The sequence below is a fragment of the Oxyura jamaicensis genome, chromosome 3 (genome assembly GCF_011077185.1).
Source record: "Oxyura jamaicensis isolate SHBP4307 breed ruddy duck chromosome 3, BPBGC_Ojam_1.0, whole genome shotgun sequence".
In the NCBI taxonomy this organism is placed as follows: domain Eukaryota; kingdom Metazoa; phylum Chordata; class Aves; order Anseriformes; family Anatidae; genus Oxyura; species Oxyura jamaicensis.
In genome coordinates this window covers 14,271,795-14,288,619 of record NC_048895.1, presented here as the reverse complement: position 1 = coordinate 14,288,619, position 16,825 = coordinate 14,271,795, and the positions used below count along the sequence as shown (strand labels likewise).

At 39.4% G+C, this 16,825-nt stretch overlaps 1 protein-coding gene across 1 annotated transcript in view; it reads left to right on the top strand.

Moving 5' to 3' along the window:
• Positions 1-16,443, top strand: part of SOS1 (SOS Ras/Rac guanine nucleotide exchange factor 1) — a 48,341-nt gene extending 31,898 nt beyond the window's left edge. Inside the window, exons 10-22 of the mRNA XM_035321154.1 lie at positions 44-699; positions 5,134-5,215; positions 5,621-5,743; positions 6,280-6,383; positions 7,486-7,708; positions 8,377-8,496; positions 8,822-8,984; positions 9,344-9,461; positions 10,617-10,789; positions 11,745-11,861; positions 11,991-12,255; positions 13,374-13,492; positions 14,851-16,443. Coding sequence (XP_035177045.1) covers positions 44-699; positions 5,134-5,215; positions 5,621-5,743; positions 6,280-6,383; positions 7,486-7,708; positions 8,377-8,496; positions 8,822-8,984; positions 9,344-9,461; positions 10,617-10,789; positions 11,745-11,861; positions 11,991-12,255; positions 13,374-13,492; positions 14,851-15,345 — 2,758 coding nt within the window. The 3' untranslated portion in view covers positions 15,346-16,443. The remainder of the gene's footprint in view (positions 1-43; positions 700-5,133; positions 5,216-5,620; positions 5,744-6,279; positions 6,384-7,485; positions 7,709-8,376; positions 8,497-8,821; positions 8,985-9,343; positions 9,462-10,616; positions 10,790-11,744; positions 11,862-11,990; positions 12,256-13,373; positions 13,493-14,850) is intronic.
• Positions 16,444-16,825: the final 382 nt, after the last annotated feature.

Here is a 16,825-nt window from a genome sequence, read left to right as displayed (position 1 = left end):
ATCGTATACTAATAGGCTGCCTTTTTCCTATCCTACGTTGAAGTGAATCTGCATGCCGATTCTATACTCAGCAGATGAAGGGGAAACAGCTAGCAATTAAGAAAATGAATGAAATCCAGAAAAATATTGATGGCTGGGAGGGTAAGGACATCGGCCAATGCTGTAACGAGTTCATCATGGAAGGAACGCTCACGCGTGTGGGAGCAAAGCATGAGAGACACATATTTCTATTTGATGGCTTGATGATTTGCTGTAAGTCAAATCACGGCCAGCCAAGACTTCCTGGTGCTAGCAATGCAGAATATCGTCTAAAAGAAAAGTTCTTCATGCGAAAGGTACAAATCAACGACAAAGATGACACTAATGAGTACAGACACGCTTTTGAAATCATCTTAAAAGATGAGAACAGTGTTATTTTCGCTGCTAAATCAGCTGAAGAGAAAAACAACTGGATGGCAGCATTGATATCTTTGCAATATAGAAGCACGCTTGAAAGGATGTTGGATGTAACGATGTTGCAGGAAGAAAAAGAGGAGCAGATGAGATTTCCAAATCCTGAGCTTTACAGGTTTGCAGAACCTGACTCTGAAGAGAACATTGTGTTTGAAGAAAACATGCAGCCCAAATCCGGAATCCCGATCATCAAGGCAGGAACTGTAGTCAAGCTTATCGAGAGGCTGACTTACCACATGTATGCAGGTGAGGCACTTCATTTTGATAACCAGAGCAGGTGATGACTAGTTTATGCTTCCTATTTTCTGTATTCTTTATGTATAGCAAAACATATACAGTGTGTAGAAAGCGAATGTGCTTTGCAGTGCACAAATTGTGAAATGCATTTTGAGTTAAGGTTCGGAATTTCAAATTTGCATATTAAAAATACAAATCCTTTTTGGCAGAACATAGTGGGATAGGCATGTGCATAAGGTTATTCTCATGTGAGGGACGGGGGGAGGGTTAGGGTCCAGCAGGAATTGAGCTCCAGACAATACTTCTTCCTGTATGCCCCAGGCTACAAGAATTGCTTTCCCTCGAGACTTCCACGGCTGGGTGGCACGTGAAGGGGCTAAGTGCTGCGGAGAAATGTGGGCCTGGTTTCTTCAGTTAAGAGTTGCACTTCCTAAACTATTGCCTGTGTCCGTGCTGATGTCAAATGAATAGATCAAATAACAGCTTGCTAGAAGCAGGCACTTGCATAATTTTCACCTTGATCAGAAGTTCAGTGGGGATTTGTTTCAAGAACTTTTGACTTCAGGTTCCTGTTTGTTTTGTGAAGATACATTTTTTTTGTGTGAAGATATGTTAACATTTATGTGTGGTGAATGGCATTTCTGTAAGATTGAACGGCTCATCCAATCCAATCTCTGTGTGGAGTTTTTCTTGATAATTTTGCATCTTGGTATAAGTCCTTCTCATATTCAGCTGCAGATTTTTGTCTGTCTTTTCACTCCTTACTCCAAGAAATTGTTCTTCTGCAGCTCTATCTTGATGGAACTGGACTCCAGTATAGAGCAGGAATGTTTGTTTGGAAGAAGCCAGGAGTAAACAGAATATATTTAATATAGTTAAGTACTTTTATTTTTAAAGTGCTTCCAAATAAATCTGTTTACTCCATTACTTTTGTTGCTCTTCTCCGTACTTCATTCAGTTGAGCTTTCCTATCACTTATTCGAAACACAAATGCAATGTCTTGATGGCAGTTTTTACCAGAGAAGTTTTGTGCCTGTCTTCATTTTCTTCTGGTTTTAGAAACTTTTGGCTGTTGGCTTCAAATTTTACAGGCATGATTTATGACATTTTATGGGTTTGGAAGTTAGAGTAGAATAATTCGATGTTAGAGAAACGAAGAGTGGCTTTTTTGTGTGTTGTTTTGAGCTAAAATTGTATTTGGCAGAGAATTAGCAGAACCAGTACTGCTTTAGCGACACATTTGCCTCGCTTCAGCTAGCTTGCATACCACTGGGAATTGGCCTTCCATATGCAGAGGGACTCTTGTACCCGAATCCATTGCTTAGATCCACTTTCTTCCCCAGTCGTTTAAATCCCTGCTCTCAACAGCCACAACTTAGTAAAGCCTGGGGTAGGTTGCTCGAAGCCTCCTGGTAGAGTTGTGCGATGTTGACCAAACCACTCTTTGGCTCAGCTGACAATATGGGTACTGCAAAATAGCCTGAAGCACTTCTGTTTCCCCCCCAGAAAAGGGAACTAAATAAAGAAATGGGTTGTCTTGTGATGCATTTAGCCCATCTCTGTAACCTTAGAGATCTGAGCGCAACATGCGTGGATCTGATGCTGTATTGCTCGGTTGTGTGTCATGTCTCTAAGCTCTTATCTTTCATTACATAGCTCCTGGTTGGTAGCTGGTTCTCTGTGGCGACAAATGTAGTCATTCTAACCATTCTTCGCTGTCTTTTCCAGGGAAACAAAGGAATAGATTCAGTGACTCAGCCAAAAAGGCTGTGTTGTACAGGAAACGAGGTCCATTTACTATGTAAATCATTCAGTGTTTTGTTGCAGTTTATGAGATGCAGTGAGGAGGGCAACAGCTTTCCATAGTAACCCTTTAACTGTTCTGGGTGTGCATCAGCTGAGTGCAGGGCTTCTCTTTTGCTTTCAGGTGTAGGAAAACGAGCGTCCCTGTGTCCCTAGCTAAACAGATACAGATTGTGGATTTGTTTTATTGCCCCACAAAGGATTGTGCGTGTGTGATTATCATCTTAAAAGAATTGTTTTGACTTTATATCCATATGCCAGGACAGCAAGCTGTTACTTATTTAAGGTGTCTTTCCTCAAATGCAGCGTGGTTATGGTAGCCCTGCATCTGACAATGTAAAGGCAGATATTTTGGGAGTCTTCCCTTGTAAGTCAAATGCTATAAGGAGTAATTATAGATACGGTTGCAAAGGTTGTGCCAGTTTGGTGGAAATAGCTGAAAAAGTGGAGTTAGTGGCAGGGGGTGAGCCCTCCAGCCACCACCAGAGGCTGGAGGGCTCACGGCAGGAGGACAACCCTGGGGGCTGCCTGGCCAGGAGGTACAGCGGGCTGTCAAAACCCTCCTCTGGTGGAGCAGCAGAGCTGGGATAGGTCTCCTAAAGCAACTTGCCTTGTGTTTTTACCCAAGAGATGCTGACCTCTAATTAGAAATTCAGATTCTGACCCCGTTTCCGTATTCTGGTGGCTTTTACTTGTTTTAATGTGTTTCTGTGGTTATCATCTCCTCCTCCTGATGCTTGCTTAAGAGCAGCTCGGCTAGGTGGTACCAAGATTTGAAAGTCGTGGCAATTTTTTTTATCTATAGGGCAGTGCTCTTCTATTTTTAAAGCTTTGATATGTTAAGAGTGCTTGTGCGTCATCATAGTGTCCGTTTCCTTTCTTAAGGAATTCAAGGGTGATTATTTATAAATCCTTGTAGAACAAGTTATTGTTCTTTTTTAGCTTTCAAATTGGCTGTATTGAAGAGAGAATTATCACATGAGCAGACATCCTGACTAACCAGTGTGCTGTCTGTATTTTTTTTTAACACTTGCTCATATATTGTACACTATTTTGAGTTGCAGATTTTGCTAGTAAGATAAGAGTTAGATTTCATTTTTTGATTTACTTCATTTGAAATTCAATATGCATTGTAGATTTAAACACTGAGTCCAACTGTAAATAACAATAGCTATGACTCAGAGCTTGCAGCGATCTGAAATTGTTAATTGCTATGGAGACTTTCTTCTCTTTCATGCAGACAAATACCATTTAGGGCAGTTGCTGCCTACTACAGAATGCAAGCTGGGAAAACATGAGCTATTGTGTTGAGTTAAATTCTTGCTTTTTAGGACAGAAAAAATCATTTATTTGCATGATGAGGATGATGGGCACAGGGATCACGTTCTTTGTGCAAAAGGACTTGGAGACTTGCCTTTGAGAAGGGTTTTTAGACTAGACGGTTTCAAGGAGAGGTATCGTGATAAGAAAAACAGTAATGAAGGAAATGGAGATGATAAAGCATACTAGCCAATGTATTGTTTAGAAAATGGGAATTAGCATACAACAGAAAGGCAAGGAAATGCTGTGTGGCACAATATATGGGTAATCTGTATGACAGATTACAGTAAACGAAGAGTTCAGTGGGATTTCCAAAAAGGTAGGATGTTCGCTCAGATGGACGAGATGCTGGTAAGTAGTTCGAGTTATAAAGGTCTTAAAACCCCATATTCCAGGAAACAAATCCAACTGTGGAATTGATATTTAATAGTTTTAGGTCAAATAATGCTGGGTTTCTTCCTGCATTACAGCCTATAGGAACTCCTGTTTCAAGTGCTCTATGCTGTTCATCCACTCTGTATTACAAAAATTACCTTTTCTTTGAAAAATATATATGCATTTAATATGCAAAGCCATTGCAACCAGGTCATTAGCTTTGTTTAGTGATAGCAAAGCTAACTTTGTTTCTAGTCAGCTCTGTGTAGTGCCAGCATGCTGTCACTGCATTTCCTCATTCTTGAAAACAAATGGTTTTGCTTTTGTAATTAAGGGAAGTGCATTACTTTCTGTTTTGAATACTTTTTTCTAAAGCTGATTGAATATTTTGAAGATACTGATACGCACTTAATCAGTTAATATGAAATCTACTTATTTTCTTGAAGTAAGATAAACTCAGTACGACTGTAGGCTAAATGAAAAAATATCTAGCCTACCTTAACCACAGCTGGTCATAAGTTGTATCTGTTTTGGGAAAACATTCTTCCCTAGAAGAGTTATGCCATTTCTATCCAATGCAAAGTTACTTCTTGTGTTTTCTGAGTTATTTGTCTTGATCTTTGTCAAAACCAGTTGTTCACTGGATGGCTCATAAATAAAATGATCTGTTATTTTCAAAGTTGTTGAAAGAGAATCCAGTCTCTTAATAATTGAAGGGAAGTAGTCATTTTTAAGATTTGTCAAACAGAATTAAAATTGCTTTTAAATTCTGCTTCTTACTGCTATTTTAAGAGGTGTGAATTGTTACCAAAGCAGTTTCATTTTACGCCATCTTCTTTCTGCATTTGATACTCTAGCATCTTCCATTCTGAAGGATACAATTAACATATTTTCACGTATAAAACAGTAGATAATTGCTGATACAAGCATTATTCTTTGTCTTAGATCCCAACTTTGTTCGGACTTTTCTCACAACATATAGATCCTTCTGTAAACCTCAAGAGTTGCTGAGTCTACTAATAGAAAGGTATGCCACTGTTAAAATATTATTCATATGAAGTGCAATATTTAGTTTAAATTTTTACATGGAGTAGAATTTGTAAGATTCTTGTTTTCCAGTTGGCTTCCCTTTACTCCAAGCACTTTTAAAAAATTGTCAAATTCAAGGAAGACAGAGTGCAAGTAAAATGCATGAGTTATATATGAGTTTGAGGATTGTTCTGGTGGCTTCAGTAATTTCCAGTGCCCCACAGTTATGTCTTTGAAATCTATATTAATATTGATTTTAGCAAATCTTCACGTGTTTAGCAAAACATAAGATCCTGACATGTAGAAACCATCTGAATTTTGAGCTATCTTTAATCAACACGTACTCATCTGAGCAAGATTAGTTTAATAGGCGACCGGTACTTAGCCCCATCTTCTGTGCTAGGTTTGAAATTCCAGAGCCTGAGCCAACAGAAGCTGATCGTATTGCAATGGAGAATGGAGACCAGCCTCTTAGTGCTGAGTTAAAAAGATTTCGGAAAGAGTACATACAACCTGTGCAGCTACGGTGAGTACTGCAGCAGTGTGAGCCAACCTGACTTCCTTGTAAGTTTTTAAAGTACCAAACTTTGGATGCAGGGGCTCTTCTGGATAGCCAGGAGCCTTTCTTGTAGATACTTTGATAGACAGCATAGCAGTTAGACATTTTAACTTTGCTGCTTGAAAATCTGGTGGGAATTTGAACTCATGGCATGAAAGGCCTTGGGAAAGGCTTCTGCTGAGTTTTAGGCTGTCAGTCTGCAAATCAGTCTTTTGCACTCATGGCTTCTATGGATTCCATGTTTGTGCAAAGTTGTACACCATAAGCTTGCCACAAAGATGTATGTAGAGAAAGTTATAAATGTTATTTTAATGAATATTAACATTACTATGGCTTCTCTGAATGTAAAGTAAAAAAAAAAAAATGCTTATAGCTGATGAAATGCAGACAGTAGAATAATCCTGTTCTGCTATTCTGATATTCCTGTGAACTAAAAGCCTTGAAATGCTAGACATGAAGACAGACCACGTTGTGGAATAGTTACTGATCTTTTTCTATTGCAGAGTATTAAATGTATGTCGACACTGGGTAGAACACCACTTCTATGACTTTGAAAGAGATGCTGATCTTTTGCAGCGTTTGGAGGAATTCATTGGAACAGTAAGAGGTACTTACAGTTTCTTAAGTGGTGGTCTTTATAAAGCATGCCTTTTCCAAGGTATGGAGTGGGATCACTTTGCCTTTCAGTAAGTGGATAAAGAAAAACAGGGCTTACAGCTTATTAAGTACCTAGATTCTATTAAATTCTACAGCCTCTGTTCAGAAGAAAGAATACTTTATATCTGTATTTGATAAGTTCTATCCTATAAGGTGTCTGAAATCAATGACAAATTATGAGAATTGAGTGATGCTCAGGACAGAGTAATTGCTTTGTTTGTCCCCTTAAACAATACACAGGTGTGATTTTTGGAAAAGTTTGGTGGAAACCTCTGGTTTGTTAAAGCAAGGGGTTTCCAGCTATTTCACAGTGCGTATCAGGCCTGTAGGTCACCTTCCAGTTGTGACTGTACAGGTCTTTCATGTTCCCTTACAAGAACAACTGGAGAGCTACAGGAGTAGTTTGTAGGAAAATATTACAGTAGAGAAATATTCCATGCTTATTTAGCAATTTAAAAGAGGTGGAAAATGAGGCAGCTAGTTTAATGTGGATTACTGGTAAATTTTCAGTGAACTTGCCATCTCACGTATGAAATTCTTACGGTGTAGAGCTAAACAGGCATTTGTCCTTTGGGTTTTATTCTCAGCTTTGATGATAAATACAGTTGAGGGAGAAGCTTCTCCCTGTTCATTATTCTTCCTTTCTATGCCTTCTGAGGTAAGCATGTACTCTTGCCCAAAGTAAAAAGTTCAGGTTGTTCACAGAAATGCACTTTGGACAAAAAAAAAAGCTGGTTTCCATAAACTTATTGTAAAGTCAGAAAAGAGGGAAAAATGCCACCTGATTCAGAGCAGGAGCCAAATTTAGATGTTCAGAAGAATTGTGCTTGGGCAAACCTGACATGCTCAGCATTGGCTGTTGCAGGTTTCTTCATAATATGTCTGAATGCTTTGAGAGTTGTTTGGGAACACCATGCATGCACAGAATGAATATACGGTTGCTTAATTGTATTGGTGGCATGAGGATGGCTATTGAATCAAAAATTTCCCAATTATACAAACCTCTTTGGAAAAAGTATTAAGACTAATTAGTAATTTTCTCTGTGTGCCAGGCAAAGCGATGAAGAAATGGGTTGAATCAATCACCAAGATAATCAACCGGAAAAAGCAGGCACAAGCCATCGGGCCAAGCCACAACATTACTTTTGAAAGCCCACCTCCTGCGATCGAATGGCACATAAGCAAACCAGGACACACAGAGACTTTTGACTTGCTCACTTTGCATCCAATAGAAATTGCTCGGCAGCTCACTTTACTTGAGTCAGATTTTTACAGGTAACTTTCCTCCATTGAAAAACACATGACACAAACCAAAATGTCCTCCAGCATGAAATTGTTTCTGCGGGCCCCTGCTGTGAAGCCCCACGGTAGGTCAAGGGACTTTACCGATGCTGTATATTAATTGTTACTTTTTCAGCCAAAAACTAGTATTTGTTTTGTCATCCCCAAGTGAACGTGCAGTACCTGTGACTGATGCGTACTTTTAATTGCATTGTGCTGCAGGTTTCTACTTATGCTTTGAGTAAATCAACTTTTGAGAAGCATGAACGTGAATTAAATCAGTTCCCTTCATATCCTAGTTTGTGAAGCAAATTATGGACCGTGTCAGATCTCACCAGATGTCTGTGAGAGCTTGTTAAGAAGTTGGAAGCTCACAGTTTATTATGGTGAATGAGATGTGGACTTCATTCTTCATTTAGATGAACAGAGGTGGTTAACAGTCATATAAATTAATATTTACACGCTAGAAAAGAAGCACAGAAATATGAATCACTTGAGTCATGTGGTGAGCCTAAGATCATAGAAGTGATACCTTAAGAATTTAGTTCCAAATATTAATTTCAAATTCCCTGGAAATCTTGTGGCTTTGGAAAAACAGTATCTTCTTTCACACTTGTGATTACATTTTTTGATACGTGCATTTACTTTTTTTTTTTTTTTAGAGCTGTGCAGCCATCTGAACTAGTTGGAAGTGTGTGGACAAAGGAAGATAAAGAAATTAATTCTCCCAACCTCCTCAAAATGATAAGGCATACAACTAACCTCACTTTGTGGTTTGAAAAGTAAGTGACTTTCCTAAAATATGCACCTAGTCTGTTGCTGGATATGTACAATACTTTCAGAAGTATATTGTGAAAAAATCTATTCCGGGAGAATTTCAGTTTAAGTAGTGTTTATATGCTACAGCTGGTCCCTGAGATAATTTTACCACAACGATTTCAGCTTTTTAGTCTTTTAATTCTTAAAAGCAGACTTTATTCTAAATATTTTCAGAACTGTTGAATAATTTGATAAACTTTTCATACTTAAGTGTGTTACAACTTAATATTTTCTTATGGAAAACTCTTCAGCACTACAATACAAAATCAAATGTTCTTGTTTATTTAGATGTATTGTAGAAACAGAAAACCTAGAGGAAAGAGTAATTGTAGTGAGCCGAATAATTGAGATCCTGCAAGTTTTTCAAGAGCTAAACAACTTTAATGGCGTCCTTGAGATTGTCAGTGCAATGAACTCTGCAGCAGTGTATAGGTTGGATCACACATTTGAGGTACAGTGATGAAATGTTCTCCATTTTTGGTATGAAAGTGTAATGCAGTACACCTTAGCTACATTGAAAGCTTACCTTTTCAGTAGGCGTGTCCTTCAAAGAAGGAACAAGGAAGGTAAATCTCCCAAGAACCGAATCAATTAGGATGTAAGAGTTGTTTTTTTATTTCTGGGTTTCAGAAGAAAGAAATCAATCCTCACTTCAGAAAGGCAGAAAAAGGTAGCAAGATCCTGAGATGGTGGGGCGCTGTCCTTGTGGTCACTGACTTAAATATCAGTGGGAGATGCTTACTCTCAGTATTGATGCTGGCTTACGCCATTACACTGGTTTTCCAAATAACCTGTTTCATCTCTCTGTAGCAAATTCCAAGTCGCCAGAAGAAGATTTTAGAAGAAGCTTATGAACTGAGTGAGGATCACTATAAGAAATACTTGGCAAAACTCAGGTCCATTAATCCTCCTTGTGTGCCTTTTTTTGGTAAGTGTGTTTGCTGAACGAGCTATATCATGCATAAACGCTTGGAAAATAATGAGCTAAGGCACTAAACAAAAGTATGAACAATAGTGAGAATTCATTTTTAACAGGATATTCGGGTTTGAATTTCAGCTGCCCAGACATCAAAGCATTTTCCCTGGCTTGCTTAAGCTAGCAGCAGGACTGATTGTGTAAAGGAAATTGTTAATTGCCTGTATGTGAAAGAAATATTAAATTGACTAATAATTGCGTATGTTATTTGTGGCAAGAATAAGTATAACTGGAATATCTTTAATTACATAGTTATTCATTTTTCCTTTAAATGCAGTTTGAAATGTTGTGACTTAAATGGAAGGTGGGCACGTTAGAAATACTTACTAGCAGGTAAGAAGGGAACACGCCCACATACTCCCAAAGAACTTCAAGAAATAAAAATGGATTTTGGTAAATAACCCTGTTCTGGATCATCAGACAGTTCTTTCAAGTAGAATGCTCGGAATTTCTGAAGTTTAGCAAATTATGAAATTAGGGAAAAGGCATTGCTGCTGCTTGGACATTTGCTGCAGTTCTCATTCACAGTACATTGTACTCGTCCAGCACAGACTTCACAGTTGAAAGAAAAGCGGTCAGTTAAGAAACCTGTCCTGCTTCAGAAGTAAGTAGAGGTTAGCAGGATCACACATGAATAGTTGAATTTACTTCTCAAGCTGTGGTCAGAAGAGTTGTATGATAGTTCCAGCTAGGCAGGAGTGAAACAGAAGAATAAAACACAGAAATACTTTTTTGGGGCTTAGCTGGGATCTCTGATGGAGTAGAGCTGAGTTCTGGTAGAACAGTTGAGAGAAAGCAGTTCAGTTCAGTGTAGTCTTGTCTTGCAAAGTGCTAGTAGTGTTCAGTTGCGTGACGTTCCTGAACAATGGGAGTATGTACAAACCTTGAGATTTTGATGCAAAAGTCAATTCACAAGAAGGCATACTAAAATATTTAAATTACTGCCTTATTTGAAAATGAGCTGTGACTTACTGACCCCAACTGAAAATTTTTCTAAGTAATTAAAATGCACAAATTAAGTTCTTTAAGAATTCTTTGTATTCCAGCCATATGCCTTCGCACTTGTTTTGTATTATATATTTAGAATCTCTTTTGTGTTCTCCTTAGGAATTTACTTAACTAACATTTTGAAAACAGAAGAAGGCAACCCTGAATTTCTAAAGCGACATGGGAAAGAACTTATAAACTTCAGCAAGAGAAGAAAGGTAGCTGAAATAACAGGAGAGATACAGCAGTACCAGAACCAGCCATACTGTTTAAGAGTAGAATTTGACATCAGGGTAAGTGGCATTACTTCCATGTGTCCACGTGTTGAGGTACTTCTGTTGCGATAACATCAACTGACAGAGACTGAATCCGATATGAGCAGAAGGCTTGCCATAAAATCTCTGTCAAGTCTGTAAGAGAGGGCAGAAAGCTCAATGCTTTCAATTTGGTGGGGAGGGGGGAGAGGGTTGATTGTTTTGTTTTTGTGTTTTTTTTTGTTCTTTTTTTTTTTTAAATTTCAGCTATTGGAGTGTTGGTAGATAGATCTTACTGGTCAGTGTTAAACAGTAACAGAAACTGCCAGATTCTCATTGTCCTTGACTCAATTGCTTTTGTTTGTCACTGGCCTGTAGTGAGCCCAGTTGTCTTTTTTCCTTCTCTGTTATTCTTCCTTTACGTTTTCAGGTTTACCTGATAACACTGCATTTACTTCACGTATTGGTGACGATGCTCACAGTTTTGTCCCCTTGTGTACTTGTTCTCCTTGGTTTGTGTGATCCTCCCTAAGCAGTCCTCTACTTGCTTTTCTTCTTTTTCTTTAAATGTATTTTCAGCTATGTATTCTCAAAGAGCCATAGGACTGTTTATCTTAAGAGACTGCAAGATTTTCTCTTGGTATTTTTTCTCCTCAGGGTTTGACAGAATGTGTTCTGAGAGCAGTCTTCCCTTGCATCAATGTAGAGATGGGCTGTACAACTCCTGAGGGTGTTCAAGCTAACCTGGTCTGCTTTTTGCACTGCAGAAAATATTTATGATACTAGCACAGTTGTTTCTTCAGGCCAAGCGTAGCACTAGGAATGTCCATCAGAGGGCTGGCAACAAGCATTTACCAACTTAAAAATCTGTCACTGCTTCTGACTTGAACGTTTTCTCTCTTCTATGGAGCAGTTGGAATCACTTGTGCAATAGAAACAAGCACCAAGGGAATAGCTTAGCTGATGTAATTTTTTTTACCTTCTTGTATTTCAGAGATTTTTTGAAAACCTGAATCCAATGGGAAACAGCATGGAGACAGAATTTACAGATTATCTGTTCAACAAGTCCCTAGAGATAGAGCCACGAAATGTCAAGCCTCCACCAAGATTTGTTAGTATTCTCCCCCCCTCCCAAATGCTTACATTTGTCTTTCAGAGAGAGGTGATTTATTTGGCATTTTGATTTTGTTTGGTGTGTTTTGATTTTGTGTGACACTTTGTTTCTTTTTTGTCATTTCAGCCCAAAAAGTACAGCTATCCTCTCAAGTCCCCAGGTGTTCGCCCATCTAATCCAAGGCCAGGTACCATGAGACATCCTACGCCCCTGCAACAGGAGCCAAGAAAAATTAGTTACAGTCGCATCCCAGAGAGCGAGACCGAAACCACAGCATCTGCACCAAACTCTCCACGAACACCTTTGACCCCACCCCCTGCTTCTGCTACTTCGAGTACAACAGATGCCTGCAGTGTGTTTGACTCAGATCCTTCCAGTCCTTTTCATGCAAGTAGGTGAAAATGGATAGTCTGCCAAGACTGTGTATTAGATTTTGTGGTCTTAAACTAGTAAAACCATGTTTAGTCTTGACTATCTTTAGATAATCTTAGGCTATCTTAGGCCACTTTAGTCTCCTTGCAGTGGCAAAAACTTTCAGTGCATTTTACTCCATTTTTATTATAAGTTTTCACTGTAAAGGGAGAAACTGAACGGAATTAGACATTCTGGGCATTACATGTCTTTGGACAAACTGTCAAAACAGAAAGGCAGAGGTATATCTTCCTTGCTCATGTATGTTCTAGACAGCTGTGGGATTTGCTGCCATATATATATGTGTCCATATGTGTGTGTGTGTGTGTGTGTTGAATGTATTCGGTGAGTATCTGTTTGATGGTGACCCATGAGAACAGAAATGAATGCTTTGTGGATGCCTTACTTTGCTGTCTGCCGTTGCAAATTGGTTTCAGGGTATGTGGATGTTTTTCCTGAATGTCTTAAAATCAGTATTGCCCTGCTTCAAGTCCATCAGGACCCATCTGCACTTATTTTTCTTCTGTCTTCAACTTAGAAAGAAGCTTATATTGTATGGTATGCTTTCAATACTTCATGTTGTACATGTAGGAGGGCTGTCTAAGGAAATACAAAGTTAGTGCCTTGTTGAGCTGGTTGCCACAAGGGGGTGAAGTGACTTGCTAAAAAGCAAAAGCTGCTTAGAGCAGTGGCACTTCTGAGTGTCCTCGCTAGGTCTCCAAATACTTCATAAGAAGATATTTCTTCATTGTTGGATTGCCCCACTGCAGGTTCAGGATATTGTTTTGGTGCTTTTGTGTTACAAGGACAACTTTGTGGTGTAGGTTTTGGTCTTAAGGATTACTTAAGAAAGCACAGGAATTGGTGGCCACAGCCGACTGCAGCTCAGAAAAGCAGTTTGTCTGGGATGTGCAAGTTAGAGGGTTGTTTATTTGTATATTTCTTGAACACCTTCTTGTTTCATGCTGCTTTTTACAAGCAAATAATTTACTAAAGTAAAAGCATGCAGCCTTTAATGATACTTTTATTGGCAATGATAAAGGAAATATACCATGTTGAACAAAAGTTCATCAGGATTTTTCTTTTTATGCCCACTAGGATCTGCTTCTGTGTCATCCATAAACTTCACCAAAAATTCAGATGAAGCTCATGTTCCCCCTCCGGTTCCTCCTCGAAGAAGACCAGAGTCTGCCCCAGCTGAATCCTCCCCATCAAAAGTAAGTAAGAAGAAAAACGGGCGTTTTTCTGGGAGAAGAGGGAAGGATATGATAGAAAAGGAACTCTTAAAGATAATGTGTATTTTTGAACAACAGTAAATGGAACAGTAAGCAGCCATGTATTTCAGGCCTGCACAACTCAGCCTTGTTGTGTCCTGATCCCAAACCAATGAATTAACAGATGAGACCTAAATTTAGGATTAAGAACGTCTCCCTGTCTTGCCTACCAGTTCACTGTGATTAGGCTCTCACTTTGTGTGCTAGAACTTGAAGCTTCAGGTAGATGTTTCCCTCTGCAATAATTGTCGCAGAGCATCATTTTGGGGTGTATTTATCGGGGTAAAAAACTGAAAAATAATGATGGAAAGCAATGAATATACCTTAGTCTCCTGAAAAGATTCATTGGAATATTTGACCCTTGATGCTGTGGTGCTCAGTGCTTTCCCTTGATTGCCTGTCCTGTCTGCCTGCTTCAGCCATTGCTGCATTTTCCTTTAACATTTGGAATCTGAACTAGCCTTTGCTGCAGACAGTGTCAAATTTTTCTTGATTTCAGTGGGAGCTGGTTGATGGCTTCAGAGAATTGGGTAGATTTGAAAATTCCTCTCAAAATTACTTTGCATGTCTTTGGCTTTAGAGAGGGCTTCTGCCTGTCTTTTCAGCAAGATGTCCTTTTCAGACTGCAGGTGACTGCTGTCAGCCAGCAGACTTTAATGTGTCGTGTTCCTATCAAAATACAATTGCAAACATAAACATAATAAGGTGGTGGAAACTGTCATTGTGGGCTGCAGCTTGGGAGCCACTCCCTTCAGTAGCCGTGTCTACTTAGTTCCATCTTCTAAGCATAGTTCATATTTTCCTCTGTTCAGCATCATGTGCCTCTCCCTTTTCCACATTTTCTTGGAGAAACATCTGGTGCTATTACCCATCCTAAGTGCCTGTTACTGGGGAGGCAGGGGAAGATACCCAGACCTACCCAGCGGGCAGATCTGGAACCAGCATGGAAACTGTTGCTCTGATCATTCTTTGGCTTGTCTTTTCCCATCTCAGTGCATCTTTCTTCCCTGCATCCCTGGCTGTTAACTCATGTATTGATACACCCATGCTCTCCCCTCCTGCACATCTGGTTCGTTTGTCTTTTCTGTCTGCATCACACTGAGAAACACGTTGTTTTCAGGCACCGCCACTCCCTTTTGCTTCCTTACTCCTCATCTTCATTGTGCACTTGCTTGCTGTGTCTTTTGCTTAACCGGATAGAGCGATCTGCAGGGCAGGAGCTCTGCTCCCGTTTCACAGCAGGGTCTTGTTTTTTGCTGCCACTCTAAGGTTTTATTGAATGAAATGTTTGCGTATCTCAGATTACTTCTGCACACCTGGACAGCCCACCAGCAATCCCTCCTAGGCAACCAACCTCTAAAGTGTATTCACCAAGGTACTCAGTGCCTGACCGGACCTGCATCTCTGACCCCCCTGAAAGCCCTCCTGTGTTACCACCACGAGAACCTGTGCGAACTCCAGATGTTTTCTCTAGCTCACCACTACACCTCCAACCTCCACCACTGGGGAGAAAAAGCGAACTTGGTAACACCTTTTTCCCAAACAGCCCCTCTCCGTTTACTCCCCCTCCCCCTCAGACACCTTCCCCACATGTAGCACGGAGGCATCTTCCATCACCGCCTTTGATACAACAAGATGTGGACCTCCATTCTGTTGCTGGACCACCTGTTCCTCCACGACAAAGCACTTCTCAACATATCCCAAAGCTTCCTCCAAAAACTTACAAAAGGGAGCACACACACCCATCGATGCATCGAGACGGACCGCCCTTGCTGGAGAACGCCCACTCCTCCTGAACTGTCCCCTGCGCTGGGAGTCACATTTTCCTGGTGCTACGTCTGTTGCTGGCAATGGATGCACTGAACCTGGTGGTGCCAAGGAGTTGGGATGTGTATGCCAAACACTAAAAACTCTCCAATGGATTGGAAATGCAGTGTACAGAAAAGGAATTGCAAAAATGGACATTCTAGTGAAAAACCGGTTAACTTGCTATTCTTCTTTTAGTATGCAGGACATTGTTCTAAGATAATTGGACAACTGATTGTACCAGAAACAGACTTGAGGGACTTCTTTGGCCAATGAGCAGAGACTATGTTTGTGTAATGATCTATAATGCCCAGTACAGGAAGGAAAACAGTCTTGTATCCATCAGTTCCATACAGTGGCACAGTTTTTGGAATGAAAACATTATGCACTTTTTTTAAATCTCAAACAGGGAACTTTATATCCTTCTTAATTTTCCTTTGCTTTACTCCCTGCTTTAAAATACTTTCCTAAAATTATGAGAAGGACTGTGAGGAAGATCTGTGGTACCTAACCGAGTTAGAATTAAGGCATAGCACTGTATTGCGGTCCTGTTTACAAGTTGTTACAATGAGTAGTAGGGGGTACCTAGGCTTCACCAAAGAGGTACTTTATTATTTTTTTCTGAAATATTATGGTGCCAGTTCAAAAATAAATTTTTGCCAGGAAGCATAATGTCTAATTATTGCTTTCTTTAGATAGAGCAGATGAAAGTCTTACATCATTGAAACAAAAGCAAATTTTTTAAAAAAGGCAGCACTATCATCTGAAGTAAATATACTACTACATTTAGAAGACTGTTAATCTCTGCTAGGTTATGTCATGTTCTTTTTAAGGTTTACTGATAATCCATTTCATGGCTAGTAGCTATTCTTTTTCAGTCATGCCATGAAGAGAGTCACTTGTGAAAAGGAGCACTCACTGGCCAACTTCCATAGCTATTGTCATGTTTTACTAACAATAGATTAATCAGCATACATAGAATTGCCTTGCAGTTGCATAAATCATGTGTATATAGTGAATGTTGCATAAATATACTTGCAGATTGTTTTTAATTTAATTGAAATAAAGATGCAGATATGTTTGGCTGACATACGTTAAATTATTACACGGACAAATGTACAACTCAGCTTTTCAGGTAAGCACTGAAGGTATAAAAGCACATGTTGTGGTATATATTTTTCCTAGTTCAGTCGATGTACTTGAGTTGTAAGAGTCTAAATAGAAGTCGGTTTTGGCATGTGTATCAAAGTAATAATTTAATAATATTTGAGAAGCTAGCTTACTCCCAAAGTGAACTATTACGCGTTATAAAATTTCCTCAGACCTCTTTTATGCCACTTGCTAGGGAAATTCAAGCTTATATTAATCTTTACAGAAGCTTTCTATGTCTGAAATGCACATGACAGAACATGTACTGGCATAAGTATCATGACATGGATTATCCATAAACCTGTGTACTGTTCAATTCTA